Source organism: Pseudophryne corroboree, chromosome 4 (assembly GCF_028390025.1).
Source record: "Pseudophryne corroboree isolate aPseCor3 chromosome 4, aPseCor3.hap2, whole genome shotgun sequence".
Lineage (NCBI taxonomy): Eukaryota > Metazoa > Chordata > Amphibia > Anura > Myobatrachidae > Pseudophryne > Pseudophryne corroboree.
The window spans coordinates 338,479,205-338,497,555 of NC_086447.1; the positions used below are offsets into that span (position 1 = coordinate 338,479,205).

General features: G+C 42.7%; 1 protein-coding gene across 1 annotated transcript in view; it reads right to left on the reverse strand.

The window, feature by feature from the left end:
• LOC134909505 (probable cation-transporting ATPase 13A4) overlaps positions 1–18,351 on the reverse strand; it is a 332,428-nt gene that overhangs the window by 256,348 nt on the left and 57,729 nt on the right. The window contains exons 9-12 of the mRNA XM_063916442.1: positions 14,189–14,320; positions 11,672–11,842; positions 11,131–11,288; positions 6,468–6,656 (exon numbers count right to left, since the gene is read on the reverse strand). Of these exons, the coding sequence (XP_063772512.1) occupies positions 6,468–6,656; positions 11,131–11,288; positions 11,672–11,842; positions 14,189–14,320 (650 nt within the window). The remainder of the gene's footprint in view (positions 1–6,467; positions 6,657–11,130; positions 11,289–11,671; positions 11,843–14,188; positions 14,321–18,351) is intronic.

Consider the following 18,351-nt stretch of genomic DNA (forward strand, 5'->3'; position numbering starts at 1 on the left):
ATACAATATATACCTGTCCTGCAGTAGTGATATATATATATTTTTTATATCATTATCATCCAGTCTATACTAGCAGACGCAGTACGGTAGTCCATGGCTGTAGCTACCTCTGTGTCGGCAGTCACTCGTCCATAATTGTATACCTACCTGTGGTGGGTTTTTTTTTCTATCTTCTTCATACTAGTAGTTTAGGAGTCTGCAGTGCTGACAGTGTCCAGCAGGTCCGTCATTATACAATATATACCTGTCCTGCAGTAGTGATATATATATATTTTTTATATCATTATCATCCAGTCTATACTAGCAGACGCAGTACGGTAGTCCACGGCTGTAGCTACCTCTGTGTCGGCAGTCGCTCGTCATCCATAAGTATACTAGTATCCATCCATCTCCATTGTTTACCTGAGGTGCCTTTTAGTTGTGCCTATTAAAATATGGAGAACAAAAATGTTGAGGTTCCAAAAATAGGGAAAGATCAAGATCCACTTCCACCTCGTGCTGAAGCTGCTGCCACTAGTCATGGCCGAGACGATGAAATGCCATCAACGTCGTCTGCCAAGGCCGATGCCCAATGTCATAGTACAGAGCATGTAAAATCCAAAACACCAAATATCAGTAAAAAAAGGACTCAAAAATCTAAAATAAAATCGTCGGAGGAGAAGCGTAAACTTGCCAATATGCCATTTACCACACGGATTGGCAAGGAACGGCTGAGGCCCTGGCCTATGTTCATGGCTAGTGGTTCAGCTTCACATGAGGATGGAAGCACTCAGCCTCTCGCTAGAAAAATGAAAAGGCTTAAGCTGGCAAAAGCACAGCAAAGAACTGTGCGTTCTTCGAAATCACAAATCCACAAGGAGAGTCCAATTGTGTCGGTTGCGATGCCTGACCTTCCCAACACTGGACGTGAAGAGCATGCGCCTTCCACCATTTGCACGCCCCCTGCAAGTTCTGGAAGGAGCACCCGCAGTCCAGTTCCTGATAGTCAGATTGAAGATGTCAGTGTTGAAGTACACCAGGATGAGGAGGATATGGGTGTTGCTGGCGCTGGGGAGGAAATTGACCAGGAGGATTCTGATGGTGAGGTGGTTTGTTTAAGTCAGGCACCCGGGGAGACACCTGTTGTCCGTGGGAGGAATATGGCCATTGACATGCCTGGTGAAAATACCAAAAAAATCAGCTCTTCAGTGTGGAAGTATTTAAACAGAAATGCGGACAACATTTGTCAAGCCGTGTGTTGCCTTTGTCAAGCTGTAATAAGTAGGGGTAAGGACGTTAACCACCTCGGAACATCCTCCCTTATACGTCACCTGCAGCGCATTCATCATAAGTCAGTGACAAGTTCAAAAACTTTGGGCGACAGCGGAAGCAGTCCACTGACCAGTAAATCCCTTCCTCTTGTAACCAAGCTCACGCAAACCACCCCACCAACTCCCTCAGTGTCAATTTCCTCCTTCCCCAGGAATGCCAATAGTCCTGAAGGCCATGTCACTGGCAATTCTGACGAGTCCTCTCCTGCCTGGGATTCCTCCGATGCATCCTTGCGTGTAACGCCTACTGCTGCTGGCGCTGCTGTTGTTGCTGCTGGGAGTCGATGGTCATCCCAGAGGGGAAGTCGTAAGACCACTTTTACTACTTCCACCAAGCAATTGACTGTCCAACAGTCCTTTGCGAGGAAGATGAAATATCACAGCAGTCATCCTGCTGCAAAGCGGATAACTGAGGCCTTGGCATCCTGGGCGGTGAGAAACGTGGTTCCGGTATCCATCATTACTGCAGAGCCAACTAGAGACTTGTTGGAGGTACTGTGTCCCCGGTACCACATACCATCTAGGTTCCATTTCTCTAGGCAGGCGATACCGAAAATGTACACAGACCTCAGAAAAAGACTCACCAGTGTCCTAAAAAATGCAGTTGTACCCAATGTCCACTTAACCACGGACATGTGGACAAGTGGAGCAGGGCAGACTCAGGACTATATGACTGTGACAGCCCACTGGGTAGATGTATTGACTCCCACCGCAAGAACAGCAGCGGCGGCACCAGTAGCAGCATCTCGCAAACGCCAACTCTTTCCTAGGCAGGCTACGCTTTGTATCACCGCTTTCCAGAATACGCACACAGCTGAAAACCTCTTACGGCAACTGAGGAAGATCATCGCAGAATGGCTTACCCCAATTGGACTCTCCTGTGGATTTGTGGCATCGGACAACGCCAGCAATATTGTGTGTGCATTAAATCTGGGCAAATTCCAGCACGTCCCATGTTTTGCACATACCTTGAATTTGGTGGTGCAGAATTATTTAAAAAACGACAGGGGCGTGCAAGAGATGCTGTCGGTGGCCAGAAGAATTGCGGCACACTTTCGGCGTACAGGCACCACGTACAGAAGACTGGAGCACCACCAAAAATGCCTGAACCTGCCCTGCCATCATCTGAAGCAAGAAGTGGTAACGAGGTGGAATTCAACCCTCTATATGCTTCAGAGGTTGGAGGAGCAGCAAAAGGCCATTCAAGCCTATACAACTGAGCACGATATAGGAGGTGGAATGCACCTGTCTCAAGCGCAGTGGAGAATGATTTCAACGTTGTGCAAGGTTCTGCAACCTTTTGAACTTGCCACACGTGAAGTCAGTTCAGACACTGCCAGCCTGAGTCAGGTCATTCCCCTCATCAAGCTTTTGCAGAAGAAGCTGGAGACATTGAAGGAGGAGCTAACACAGAGCGATTCCGCTAGGCATGTGGGACTTGTGGATGGAGCCCTTAATTCACTTAACAAGGATTTACGGGTGGTCAATCTGTTGAAATCAGAGCACTACATTTTGGCCACCGTGCTCGATCCTAGATTTAAAACCTACCTTGGATCTCTCTTTCTGGCAGACACAAGTCTGCTGGGGTTCAAAGAACTGCTGGTGACAAAATTGTCAAGTCAAGCGGAACGCGACCTGTCAACATCTCCTCCTTCACATTCTCCCGCAACTGGGGGTGCGAGGAAAAGGCTCAGAATTCCGAGCCCACCCGCTGGCGGTGATGCAGGGCAGTCTGGAGCGACTGCTGATGCTGACATCTGGTCCGGACTGAAGGACCTGACAACGATTACGGACATGTCGTCTACTGTCACTGCATATGATTCTCTCCCCATTGAAAGAATGGTGGAGGATTATATGAGTGACCGCATCCAAGTAGGCACGTCAGACAGTCCGTACTTATACTGGCAGGAAAAAGAGGCAATTTGGAGGCCCTTGCACAAACTGGCTTTATTCTACCTAAGTTGCCCTCCCACAAGTGTGTACTCCGAAAGAGTGTTTAGTGCCGCCGCTCACCTTGTCAGCAATCGGCGTACGAGGTTACATCCAGAAAATGTGGAGAAGATGATGTTCATTAAAATGAATTATAATCAATTCCTCCGTGGAGACATTCACCAGCAGCAATTGCCTCCACAAAGTACACAGGGAGCTGAGATGGTGGATTCCAGTGGGGACGAATTGATAATCTGTGAGGAGGGGGATGTACACGGTGATATATCGGGGGATGATGATGAGGTGGACATCTTGCCTCTGTAGAGCCAGTTTGTGCAAGGAGAGATTAATTGCTTCTTTTTTGGTGGGGGTCCAAACCAACCCGTCATTTCAGTCACAGTCGTGTGGCAGACCCTGTCACTGAAATGATGGGTTGGTTAAAGTGTGCATGTCCTGTTTATACAACATAAGGGTGGGTGGGAGGGCCCAAGGACAATTCCATCGTGCACCTCTTTTTTCTTTCATTTTTCTTTGCGTCATGTGCTGATTGGGGAGTAGTTTTTGAAAGGGCCATCCTGCGTGACACTGCAGTGCCACTCCTAGATGGGCCAGGTGTTTGTGTCGGCCACTTGGGTCGCTTATCTTAGTCACACAGCTAACTCATTGCGCCTCTTTTTTTCTTTGCGACATGTGCTGTTTGGGGGGTGTTTTTTGGAAGGGCCATCCTGCGTGACACTGCAGTGCCACTCCTAGATGGGCCAGGTGTTTGTGTCGGCCACTTGGGTCGCTTAGCTTACTCACACAGCTACCTCATTGCGCCTCTTTTTTTTCTTCTTTGCGTCATGTGCTGTTTGTGGGGTGTTTTTTGGAAGGGCCATCCTGCGTGACACTGCAGTGCCACTCCTAGATGGGCCAGGTGTTTGTGTCGGCCACTTGGGTCGCTGAGCTTAGTCATACAGCCACCTTGGTGCAAATTTTAGGACTAAAAATAATATTGTGAGGTGTGAGGTGTTCAGAATAGACTGAAAATGAGTGGAAATTATGGTTATTGAGGTTAATAATACTTTGGGATCAAAATGACCCCCAAATTCTATGATTTAAGCTGTTTTTTAGGGTTTTTTGAAAAAACACCCGAATCCAAAACACACCCGAATCCGACAAAAAAAATTCGGTGAGGTTTTGCCAAAACGCGTTCGAACCCAAAACACGGCCGCGGAACCGAACCCAAAACCAAAACACAAAACCCGAAAAATTTCCGGTGCTCATCACTAGTGACTGAAGGACCATACATTCCCCTAAAAAATGATTTCTTATTGGAGCAATTTGCGCATATACAGAGTGACAAGGATTAATCAGAGGTGAAATACTGTAAGTGTCTTCTTACCGCTACGGTATTGGTGGAGAGATTTTCCGTAGCTGACATAGGGGGTCATTCCGAGTTGTTCGCTCGTTTGCCGATTTTCGCAACGGAGCGATTAAGGCGAAAATGCGCATGGTACGCAGTGCGCATGCGCTAAGTATTTTAGCACAAAACTTAGTAGATTTACTCACGTCCGAATGAAGAATTTCCATCGTTGAAGTGATCGGAGTGTGATTGACAGGAAGTGGGTGTTCCTGGGCGGAAACTGGCCGTTTTCTGGGAGTGTGCGGAAAAACGCAGGCGTGCCAGGATAAAACGCGGGAGTGTCTGGAGAAACGGGGGAGTGGCTGGCCAAATGCAGGGCGTGTTTGTGACGTCAAACCAGGAACGAAACGGGCTGAGCTGATCGCAGTGTAGGAGTAAGTCTCGAGCTACTCAGAAACTGCTAAGAATTTTCTATTCGCAATTCTGCTAATCTTTCATTCGCTATTCAGCTAAGCTAAGATACACTCCCAGAGGGCGGCGGCCTAGCGTGTGCAATGCTGCTAAAATCTGCTAGCGAGCGAACAAATCGGAATGACCCCCATAAGCAGTAGTAGAAAAGTTATACTGTGCTATCATCACAAATTAATAGAGACCTAGATCTACTAAACTGCTACTGTTGTTTTATGTAATCTTACAATCTACACTAAAGCATGGCAGCAAATGTCAGTTCTGTTAAAGTGGATGAGCAGTTATAACTGGCACAAGAAGCGATCATGAGTAGATATTACTGTCATGTAACTGGCTCATGTACATTCATGTGTCACCGCTGCTGCAGAAATAATGAATCCTTTAACATTTAGGGTCTGATTCTGAGTTGCACGCTATGCCAATATTCGTGCAAATGGTTGATGTTTTCACCTGTGCATGTGTCTACGTTTCTAGCATGCATCCTACGTTTTGTACGCACAGAGTTGTAGTAGCAGGTTACATACTATTTACCGGAGGGCAGGATGCCAGCTGTCAAGATCCTGACAGCAGTAGCCTGACCGCAAGGATCCCAACAGCTGGCAAATTGATTGCATCCCATAGTAGCACTTGATGAGTATTTGTATTGGGCATCCCTGGAAGGTGGCTATTCAGACATACAGAGATGCCCTGACTTGCTATGGGAGTGTCGCAGGCATGTCGCATAACTCAGTTGCTTAATCACGCACACTGGAGGCCATTCTCTAATGGAGAATCTGCAGCTAGCATGAGGCTGGTGAAGTGTTCAATGGTAGCATTTAAAGATGCACACAATAGTATTGCTGCATATGGACCCTCCCTCTAGTGCCTAACACTAACCCCAACTCCGGTACTTACCTCTGGGATGTGACGGGATTAGGGCCGTCTGGATCCCGACTGCTGTAATTATGACCGCATACCACCGGCATCCCAGTTCTTACATTCAGATGTACACATGTACACCAGTAGAAGGACTGATACTCGCATAAGTATAAAGTTGCAGACTTGACTAAAACTATCACAACAGCGTGCGACTCTAAATCTACACATTATGCCTGGTTCATGTATTTCTGCATCATTTACTACATGCAGAATTGTATTTTCTGGATTTCCTCCTTGGGCTAGGCTAGGCCTTTGTTATCTTTGTTTATCACATACCTGTGCTAAATTCTGTACTGCAGACACAGTCAAGAGGCATTCTATATACAAAGCCCCAATAAAAACATATCTGCCCCATTATATAAAAGTATTTACAAATGGAAATAACAAGTCCACAAAAACTTAAGGAATGTGCTCAGTGAAAGACTCAGCAGGGCATGTCCAAGATGATGGAAATTGTCTATGGAATGTGTTAAATGACACAATAAGATTAAACTTACTTTATCAAAACACATGAGATTTAGTTGCCCGGCTAAATTAATCCTTTGAGGACTGATGCAGAAAATGCCCAGCTTCTTCAGCCTCGTCTGAGCATAGAGAAGAGCCAGCGTAAGAGAAGCAGGAATAGCTGCATTCACCGTAACGGTTGGCATCAAAAATGACATCAATACTATGTCCTGAACACTGGCCTAAGGGTTAAAAAGATGTGAAAGAATTGTTAATCTATGGTTAGCATTATTTTCATTATTAATTTACAGTATGCACTGTTTTTAGGCCATATTTGTTTAAATCACATAAGCAAAAGATGAATATATAAGTATAGACAATTTAAAAAATATTGGCACACAAAATGGGAAAAAAATAGTACATAGTTTTGTTTTTATGTCATTAGGGAAACATGGGTACCTAGCTAAATACCTGAGATAATTGTAAACATTTATTATGTATTACTATTATTATTATTATTATTATTATTATTATTATTACAGGTTGAGTATCCCCTATCCAAATATTCCGAAATACGGAATATTCCGAAATACGGAATTTTTTGAGTGAGAGTGAGATAGTGAAACCTTTGTTTTTTGATGACTCAATGTACACTAACTTTGTTTAATACACAAAGTTATTAAAAATATTGTATTAAATGACCTTCAGGCTGTGTGTATAAGGTCTATATGAAACATAAATGAATTGTGTGAATGTACACACACTTTGTTTAATACAGAAAGTTATAAAAAATATTAGCTAAAATTACCTTCAGGCTGTGTGTATAAGGTGTATATGAAACATAAATGTATTCTGTGCTTAGATTTAGGTCCCATCACCATGATATCTCATTATGGTATGCAATTATTCCAAAATACAGAAAAATCCGATATCCAAAATACCTCTGGTCCCAAGCATTTTGGATAAGGGATACTCAACCTGTATTTGTTGTTGTTTTTGTTATTATTAGTATTATGATTAGAGTTTTGTATCAATTGATAGGTGTCTACTAATGAGTTTTTCAAACCAAAGCATTGAAATAGCAAACAGAATAATGTGATATTTAGCTTCATGGTACATGAGTGTGCATGGTAGGAATAGGTACACAAATGTAGTGAGCTCTTGGGATGGGTTGGGCATTGCCCTTTTATACAGTAACATGAAAAAGGCAAGATGAGACAAACTTCTTGTGACATGTCAGAACAAGAACACAAAAATATGCAGAGCAGTATGTTGCAGTGAACCCTTCCCTTATACCATTATCTGGACAGATAATGTAACTTACTGTACAAACTAAATATATGCTACATACGAGGGGTGTGCAATAAGTTTCCTGGATGCACAAAAAAGTATTAAATTTAACATCAAAGTGAACATTACATTTTTTCAACGTTTTTGCCAGGGGTGTCTATGCAAAGTTGTATGGGCTCAAACCACTTGCTGAAGCAGCTGGACCAGTCTGAAGCAGGTATGTCTTCTACATGCTGGATGAAGGTCTCCACTGCAACTCAAAATAAATCCTATGCATCATTGGTTGGAATACCAGTCAGCTGCATAGCTGAGCTAAGCTATTCATGGAGTATTAAGTGGATGGATCCTGATGAGATGCCTATCTCCTTTTCTAACTGAGCCACGGTCATCCTGTCATCTACCTCAACTATGGCACGCACAGCAGCAATGTTGTCCTCGTTATGGAGGACACAGGCCGGCTGCAGTGCTCCTTATCTTAAAGGGACCATCTCCCATGCCAAATTTCAGCAAACCACACAAGCACAGTGGGTTTGGGATGGTGCTTCCTTCCCAAAAGCAGCTTGCAGTTGGTTGTGTAAATGCCAAATTGCTTTCTAACAAATATTTAAAATGCCAGCTCTAATATATACTGCGGATGCCAGGTGCATCTTATTACCATATACGATAAAAGTGCGCTGTACGTCGCAAAACACTACATCCCTTAAGAGAAAACAATACACCCACACATTGTCTGAGTTCCAAAGCTCATTGATGTATATATTTGTTATTAAAAGGATATGTATTCAATATATCACAATGTACAGTATATATATATATATATATATAGTTACATGGTTACAATTTATACAGTAAGCAGTTAATACAAACTAAATCAAATACATACAGTTACAGGCCAGCGATACAATTACCATATTTTGCTCAATGCTTTCTACGCTCCAGTTCCTCCTTCTTTAGCTCTCAACTCCAGTTAACAGAAGCAAAATATTACCAACACTCGATCTCGCTCAGGACCCAGGGGAAAAAGGGCAGAGACTTCTGTGTGTCTCATCAGCAATGTACTATGTAGTTTGGGGGAGTGCACAGACTAGTCTAAGGGAGGGAACTTTCTCATTCATGATGAGTCACTGGTCAATTCATATGCAAACGAGGTTCAGCCTTGATGGACAAATTACAGGAGATAGCCACTGGTCAAGCATGCTGTTTTCCAGGAAATCCATTGTTGTAATAAGAGTGACTTTAGCTTTCATACATTTAATCATATCTACTTGTTGCAATAAGCTACATCTTAATAACAGGCATCAAATTGATATACACATTAATCTGGTTGCTTTAATACCAAACACGACATGTCTATCTTGCTTTGTTCCAATAATACACATACATGATGTTACTCCATTAAATACATTTAAAACATTATGATGTCTGGCGCTTGATATGTTCAACTTATGTGCTGTATGAAATATGTGTTGAATCTATCTCTGTGGCATGTCTGTGTAAATGCGTATGGTACCGTATATTGCTGTGCTCGCTGCGCGTATTTGCAAGCATAGCGACTCATATGTGTGGAGTCTGTATGTTCTCTCTATGTAATATTTTTGACTTTGACAGTCGGTACTCTCCAGCTCTCATAAACTACTCTTGTAGTCATAGAAGATCATGGTGCTCCATAATGAGTTTGTGAAGTAAGTGAACATGCTGACTTATTCGGTGCGCAGTGCTACTTATGTACAGTACTGCTCTGTGCCTTTACATTTCACAAGAACTTTAGTCAGATATTACAACCAGACAGTCAGATTGTGTCTACTCTACCTATGCACTGCACATCTGGAAACTTACTGCACACCCCTCGTATACAGCAGTTTCAATATTTTTGTACAGCTGCATAAATTTTGACATATTCCGGGCAAAGTGAACATCTCATATGCAGACAGAGGGTTACTGAGAAATGAAGTGGTATCATACCACCATGGGAAGTCTGCGTTCAGCTCAGGCTCCTCGCTATGAATGGCCACATCAGATTAGTGTCACAGCATCGTAAGCTGGACAGTTCCACCAATAGTAACTATAAAAGTTGCCTAGGGCATTATAGCAGGAAGAACAATGCAGGGGTTGATTTTCTTATTTCTTCTATTTATATTAATAACACATTGTAAACTTTTGCTCAAAATTAAATGTTAAGGAACTAGTAATGACCAAGTCAGGTAAGTAATCTATATTTTAACAGGTATACATTCAGGATCCCGGGATACTGACAGCCAAGATCCCGAAGGTAAGTATACATAGGACAGTTAGGATTTGGATGCTGGGGGGTAGTGTTAGTTATAGACACTACCCGGGGGGGATTAGGGTTAGACTGTAGGAGGAGAAGTTAGAGTTAGGCAGTGGGGGGGGGGGGGGGGGGTAGGGTTAGGCACTACTGAGGGGGGTTAGGTTTAGGAACTAATGGGGGAGGGTTAGGGTTAGTCTGCAGAAAGGTAGGGTTAAGGTTAGGCACTAAGGGGGAGGTTAGGGTTAGGCTACGGTAAAAGAGTCTTAGGGGGTTGAGGGGGTAGAATACTTACCTCACACCTGTCGGGATCATGAACATCAGGATGCCGGAGTTGGTATTGTGACCGCTGGCATCCCATCCGCCGGGATCACATACCGATTCCATTTTAAAATCTAAATTTGTTTTGTTCATTGCGTACCAACATCACTATTCAAAATATTGACTAATACAATGTTCTGCTAAGCATCCCAGACCTTTATTATATCTAATATTACTATACAAATGTGGGTGTTGTTTTCAGTTTTTGTGGTATCTTTACTAAGCCTTGGATGGAGATAAATTGGACAGAGATAAAGTACCAGCTAATCAGCTCCTAACTGTCATGTTACAGGCTGGGTTTGAAAAATGGCAGTTAGGAGCTGGTTGGTTGGGACCATGGGGTCTATTTCCTAAACCCTGGATGGAAATAAATTGGGCGGAGATAAAGTATCAGCCAACCAGCTCCTAACTGTCATTTTTCAAACCCAGCCGGTAACATGGCAGTTAGACACTGATTGGCTGGTACTTTATCTCCGTCCACCTTATCTCCATCCAAGGCTTAGTAAATAGACCACTATATTTGTTGTTACATATATTTATAAATGTAACTCCATTAAGAAAGATTAGGGAACACAGAGAAGGATTAGCTTTGCTGAATACATACTTTTAGGCTCATTTATTAATGAGTGATACATTTCACTGTGAGTGATACATTGCACCAGCCAATCAGCTCCTAACTGTTATTTATCAAACACAGTCTGTAACATGGCAGTTAGGAGCTGATTGGCTAGTGCAATTTATCACTCAAAGTGAAATGTATCTCTCATTGATAAATGAGCCTACTTATGTATTGCATGTACAATTTGCACCGACTTGTTTGTATGCACAGGAACACTTACCTCATTCTTTGTGAAGACAATCGCTGTATAGATAACTCCAATAATAGCAATACCCACGAGTCCCATGAGGAACCTAATGGCATCTCTGTGCAGCTTCACATCGACTGGCTTGTTATATAGAATGGATCTCACTAGGTCTCCCTTTGCTGTATTAAATCCTAATTAAAGATGTTTTATGTTATTGACATCTGTTATTCACACCACTAGATTTTGCTAAATAATCACTTCACAATAATACAAATGTTGCATTCCTTTTAAAATCTAATGACTAAATAATTATAGACAGTGTATCATAAATCAGAATCAATCGCTTTGAGACAATGAAGCTGTGTTGTATTGTGTAACAGCAGTAACATCAGTAGTGGCATACTAGTTATTAATTATGTGCAATAATTAGTCCTCTTCACTGGATGTTGTTTTGTGACACAAAGTTGACTGTAATAATACAGTGTGACTTGTGTAGTATATGCAGTATTTGTAAATAGGTCTCTTTAAGTGTTTCACTCTTCCTGCGACTAATTGTTAGAATAGGAAAACCCACCAGTTTGTAGGACAACAGCTTTCACAAGTTCTTGACCACTTCCCTTGGTCTGGATGACCTCAGTTCCACAAAAGAGAATATGTTTCTTGTAATCATCACCGCTGTGTGTTATCCATGGGATGCAGTTGTTTATATTAGGTAGTGTAGTCTTTGTCACTGGAATGCTTTCTCCTTAAATTTGAAAAATTATATTAGTAAATGGAGAGAAAAGTAGTTCACTAGGTTAATATTAGACGCTATAGGCCTAATATGTATAAAGATGTCACTGCATGTTTGTTTTTTAAGCATTGAAGTTCCAAAGGTTCCTGTGATCAGTGAATAAGAATTCATTTTAATGACCAATGCCAATTTCAAGTGCAAATATTAGGGCATTCCTGTTTCAAGTCATGAAGGCCACTAAAAAGTCACACCATTTGCCAATGTGTTGTTCACTGAGGGCCTATTCACTAGAAAAGTCCATAATTGATAGAATATTGCTATGGTTAAGTGGTTAACAGCCATACTACAATGCAAGTTGTAAATAATAATGCAAGTTTCCCCCTCTAACCACAAGCTCAATTGGGGCTGCCCCCTGTGATTTTACCAATTTAGCGGTTCCCACCATAGAAATGAATGGAGCCGAGCGTCTCCATTAATTCCTGTGGGCAAACAGTGAGAGGCTGTGCCATGGGAGAGCAAAGCCAATAAGGAAGCTGTTGCTATGGCAGCAGCTCTTAATTGACTGGCGGGTCCCCTCTAGTGACAGTCAAGTAGAGGGTACACATTCACGTAGTAGAAGTGTTTGTGTAAACATACACTTTTACTAGTCCATTCTGGTTCGGGTTTGTTTTGGTTTGTTATTTATAACCCTGTGGATGCTTACATGGAATGAAAAGGACCAATCTACACTGGAAATAGGTGAGTATAGGATTTTTTTTTTTTTTTTTTACAGATACCCTATGGATTCTACATGGACATTTATTTATTATTTATTACCAGTTATTTATATAGTGCACACATATTCTGCAGTGCTGTACAGAGAATATTTGTCCATTCAAATCAGTCCCTGCCCCAGTGGAGCTTACAATCTATATTCCCTATCACATGTACACAAAGACACATTCACGCTAGGGTTACTTTTTGGTGGGAGCCAATTAACCTACCAGTATATTTTTGGATTGTGGGAGGAAACCGGAGTATCCGGAGGAAACCCAAGCAAGTACGGGGAGAATATACAAACTTCACACAGTTGGGGCCATGGTGGGAATAGAACCCATTACCTCAGTGCTGTGAGGCAGTAATGCTAACTGTTACACCATCCGTACTGCTCCCCATGGGCATGGGGACAAAGTGGCTCCGTGGGAATGTAGGTATGTATAGTATATGTAAGTGTGACTGTGAGTGTGCATTTATGTTTTATTAAAGTTTTCGTTTGTACGGTGTGTATGTCCTTTACTGTGTTACTACAGATGCCAGAAAGGCGCTTTAATGCACCTCATGATGGTACTTGTGGTTCTCCAAGTACCAGCATGCAGGGGAGGCTTGCTGGGACGTATGGTTCCACTGTAAAGGTCAATACTTTATTCTCATTTTGCACTTAATGGCTGTCAACCCGGCACCCACTGCTCTCTTCCCCCCTCTCCCCCCGTATTGTTGGAACCAGGACCGGTCCAAGAGCCGGGTGCTGGTTCTTAAAAAACTGTGGACCCCTACACAAATTTTTCCCAGTATTTTAAGAACCAAGACTGCCTCAAAGAGCCCAGGGGTGGTCATGCTTAGATTGGGGGACCCCACACAATTTCTGTTCTGATTTTTAGCTATTTCAAAACTTCACACAATGAAGCCCTGCATGGATCTCATTGATCCGACCAGGCTTCATTGTGTCATGTTCAGTAGTGTTTTACTAAAATCCCCCGTAAAACACTGCTCTGCATTACAACTCACATTGACATAAGAAAGCTCGAATGATAGAAACACGGGAGCTTAGTAAATTAGTTTCGTTTTTTCAAAAAGTTGCAATAAAAAATGGCCGATGTCAGCCGAGATTGATCTTGGCTAAAATCGTCAAAAACATAAATCTTAGTAAATTTACGCACTTGTGAGGGACCTAATAAATATGTTATTTGTTAAGGAAACAATCCCTTAAAAATCTTTAAAAGGAAAAACAGACTATCTTAATAATGAAACAATTAATATACATTCAGAAAGAAGAAGGCAATGACTTAAGAGACCAATATATCAGGGGAGAATTGGGACAATTTCCCATTCTACCGATGCCTGGGTAAGGGGAACAGGAAAATCCAACATGTTGGAAATCCCCAATTCTCTGATTCTGACCAACAAATGGTCAGGATTGGAGAGTCAGGGATTTTTAACATGCTGGATTTTGCTGTTTCTCAGATGGATCGCCGATCATCCAAATCTACTGATTGGTGGACAGGAGCGAAGTCGGGGAATCAGGGAATTTCCCAGCTGATGTATGGCCACATTATTATCTATAATATGATAATTTTTTATAAAACTAGGGAATGAAAATACCTGTTAACATTGCTTCATTCACAGTGCATCCTCCGCTAAGTAAAATAGCATCACATGGCAAAAAAAGCTTTGTTCCACCAATAACAATCACATCACCGGGAACCAGCGACTGAGACTGAACTTCTTCAAGGTCTGTATAAAATGGGAATTACACAGATTCATTAACATTACTGATTAATAAACAACTGAAACAACTTTATGGAAATATCCGGTAATGGAAAAGTATATTTGCTAGGAGTGTTTAATAATTGACAGCATTGCTTTTTGTGGTGGTATTCAGGGATACACAGCACATTTTTTTGCCCAAATTTTAATTCTTATAACTAGTTCCAGAAACCTGAGTCAACATGAGTAAATCAGTGAAATAATTTAAAAAAAAATTAATAAAATAGGAGTCTTAACGCTTGCTGTATCCATAGCGTGGAAGCTCCTCTAAACTGTGTATCAACTTGCAACTTTAGGTGAAGTCCTATACCTCTTTTCTGTGTACAGCCTCCTAATAACAGGTCGGGATAATACTTAGCCTAATACTTGCTCTGGAAGATTAAGTACACAGTGGTGAAAATCACATCGTATATGGTTCAGTGGTTTCAGAGTTTATCTCAATCAAACAAACAGGCGTTCCTGTTTCTAAGATGCATAGATTTATAACCCAAGGCAAATATGATTCTGTGTCTCTATTTTGTCGGAGATAATAAAAAGAAAAACTGCGCCAAGAAAATAAAATATATTAAACAGAAGAAGGAACAGAACTGAATAGAAAAAACAAAGGGGGTAATTATAAAAAATTAGAAAGTGGGCAGTGTAATGTGGTGAAGGTCTTCCCATGCAGTGGCGCATGCCAGGAGGGGTTTCTGAGTCCCAGAAACACACCACTGACAAACGGCAAGAGCGGAAAGTGCGCTGAGGGAAATAATATTTGGCTGTCACCTGTATGTCCTTGACTGCAGTACTTCTGATTCGAGTGGGCAGCGGCCATCTTGCAGCTTCTGGCTTGCTACTCAGGGTCCTGACTAACCTGTATTACTTCCCTCAGCATACTGTACCCCACAACACTGACTGGCACCCACTTGAATTAGCAAAGAAGGTAATATAAACTTTTCTAATAAAAACGGTACTTGCAGATGATGAATATTATTAAGCTGTACATGTACAAGTGTTGGCTACTAGAGAGGGTTCCAAAAAGTAAATGTGTGGTAAAAAAAAATGATATTCATTATCAAATTTTCCAATTTCTAATTATAAATAATAATAATAATAATAATAATAATAATTATTATTATTATTATAGAATTGAACCCTGATAAAAATTAGGTCATCATGTTTGCATGACAGCATAACTGTAGATGTGGTGAGCTCATGTCACACCCTATCTCCTACTGCATTTGCATGTGATAGCAACAGGACAGAAGAGGACAGGAATATGTAATTTAGGATGGGAGAAGGAGGGGCGTGGCCGGACCGTTCGGGGGCGGGAGCGACAAGTAACTCCCGGCCAGCCGCAGGAGCTGCGCTGGCCGGGAGTTACTCCTCAAATACAAAGGCATTGCCTCTGTGCGATGCTTTTGTATTTGTGCGGGGGTGGGGCGGCACTGACATGCGGGGTGGACTCGCCCTGTGCTGGGCATCCCCCCGTATGTCTGAGTTTACGATCGTAGCTGTGCTAAATTTAGCACGGCTACGATCAACTCGGAATGACCCCCTTTATGTTTAAGAACAAGAGAAGACATTAGAAATGAATTTTTCCTTGTATGGTAACAGCTTCAATCTGTAATAAATTATAATTGGCTAGAGACAACTCTTCATACTGGTACTTGGGGGCAGGGCTGTCATTAGAAGTTATGGGGCCAGAGACTGTCAAAATAAGCCCGGGATGAGGGGCATGACAAGAGGAAAAATGGTTGTGAAGGGCACAAGTGGGTGGTAGAGACACTGGGAAAAGGTGGGTGCTGGGGGATAAACGTCAGAATTTGGTAGGGGACAGATAAAATAAGAGGTGTAATTGGAGATGCAGGCAAAGAAAGGAGGGAAAAGAAAGGCCAGAAACACAAACACAATATATTGGGCAACTCCTAATTGGCTGTTGGTCTGCAAGCTCTGATTGGCTCACATCTGTCTCCAAATTCAAAATGCTGATAGTGCTGTTTCTGCATGGCTGCCTGCCAATGTGCTTGCTACAATCAGCTGGTGACACCAATCCACACCCCTGGCAGTACCAATCCACACCGCTGCTACCCAGACCCCCTCTCTGTCCAGGCTTGGGACTCCAGGCCTGGCAGTCCTACCCTGATAGTGCTCCTACTTGGGGGTAAGAAAGCATGCTTTCAGGCTCTGTGATCTGGGAAAGCCATATTGGAATTTGTACTTATGGATTTAATTGTAACTAAAGATTTTCTTATTTAAGGAGTTTCTTCATTTATCCTGGGCAAAGAGAAAACCCAAGGGACTTAAGGGGAGATTTACTAAGCAGTGAAAAGACTGGAGAAGTAAGCCAGTGGAGAAGTTGTGCATGGCAACCAATCAGCTGCTTTGTATAATTTTATAGTATGCAAATTATAAATGTTCCTTCAATGCTGATTGGTTGCCATGGGCAACTTCTCCACTGGCTCACTTCTCCACTTTTTTAATTTCTTAGTACATCTCCCCCTAAGAATGCAATATTGTCGACTTTAGGCTACAGTGGCGAAAATGGCTAATGCCATCCAAAGATGGTATTAGCTATGGGTGCCAGCTCCACAGAGCTAAGCTTTTTGGATCCTGGTAAATTCACAGTTCTAATAGAAAGCTGCGCTGAATACTTTTGCTAGTGAATATAGACAGAGGCGTAAGTTCATATCATGTGCCCGGAGACACTATTGACAGTGGTGCCCCCCCCCCCCCCGAACAGCAACGGTGACCCCCATATACTACTGGCAGCATCAGTGACCCCCGTTTACCATAGACAGCATTGGTTACCCCCATATACTGCAGACCGCATTTGCTGTATCCCTCAATCTAATTAAAAAAACAAACTTTCAAAAGTATTGATTTATCTTGGACTGACAGGCCAAGAAAATTAAATTGCACACTGGACACACAAGACAGATACACACACACATACATACATATATACATACACACACACACACACACACACACACACACACACACACACACGAATAGATATAAATACACACATATATATATGCACACACACACACACACATATATATATATATATATATATATATATACACAGATAGATAGAATCAATGCAGGGGTGTCCTCCTAATGAGTGTATAAATGGCAATCATCCTGGGACCATGGCATAGTCCATTACGGAAAAAACAGAGCCGGCACTCCATGGGCTTCCATATTAATACTGTATTAAGGTCCAGGAGGATTGCCACTTATATATGTTGAGTATAACAGACCTCTCAAGTATGCTGGCTTGGAGAGCTGTCGCTGGCTCCAGTGGGACTCCAGAGACATAGACCTCCGCGATCCAGTGCCAAACCTCCTCCTAGCCTCCCTTGCGGGCAGCAGAGCTGAGGAGAGTGAGAGGGACAGCTGCAACGCCCCCTCTGTCACATGGACCAATGGCAGCGCAGCGGTGAGACGGGCTCCCGGGACTCTGCTGTGATGACTGCAGCAGCAGCAGCAGGTGTACTACTGCTCGCTGCAGAAGTCATCACCAGCGCGCCTAGCACACACAAGTAGTGGTTATACATGGATTCATCTATAATCTCCAGTGTCCGTTGTCCGGTGCCTGCTCCTGATGGCTAACGCCCGGCGGCAAAAGTCTCCACTGCCTTCGGGAGTTACGCCACTGAATATAGAGGTATATCTCTAACATCTGCAACGGTACCCTCCTAGTAAATAAATAAATAAAGCAGCAATCCTCCAAAAACCTTTCACTGAATGCAAAAGCTGTGTAATAAATACAGCGGCGCTGAGAAGGGGGAGAACCAGGTACTAATTAACTGTTGAAGAGGCCCAGCGGGTCCTGGGTTCTGGTGAGTCCAGGGAGGCTGCTGCTGCTGAGTGCAGCAGTCTCTTCTGCCTGTAAGGGGGGTTAGCAGCAATCGCACTGATCGCGCCCCCCCTTCCCTGGATCTGTGTCTGGCTGAGGGGTGCAGGCCAGCGATGCTCTGCATCATGTTAGCAGTAGGCTTTTCATGTGT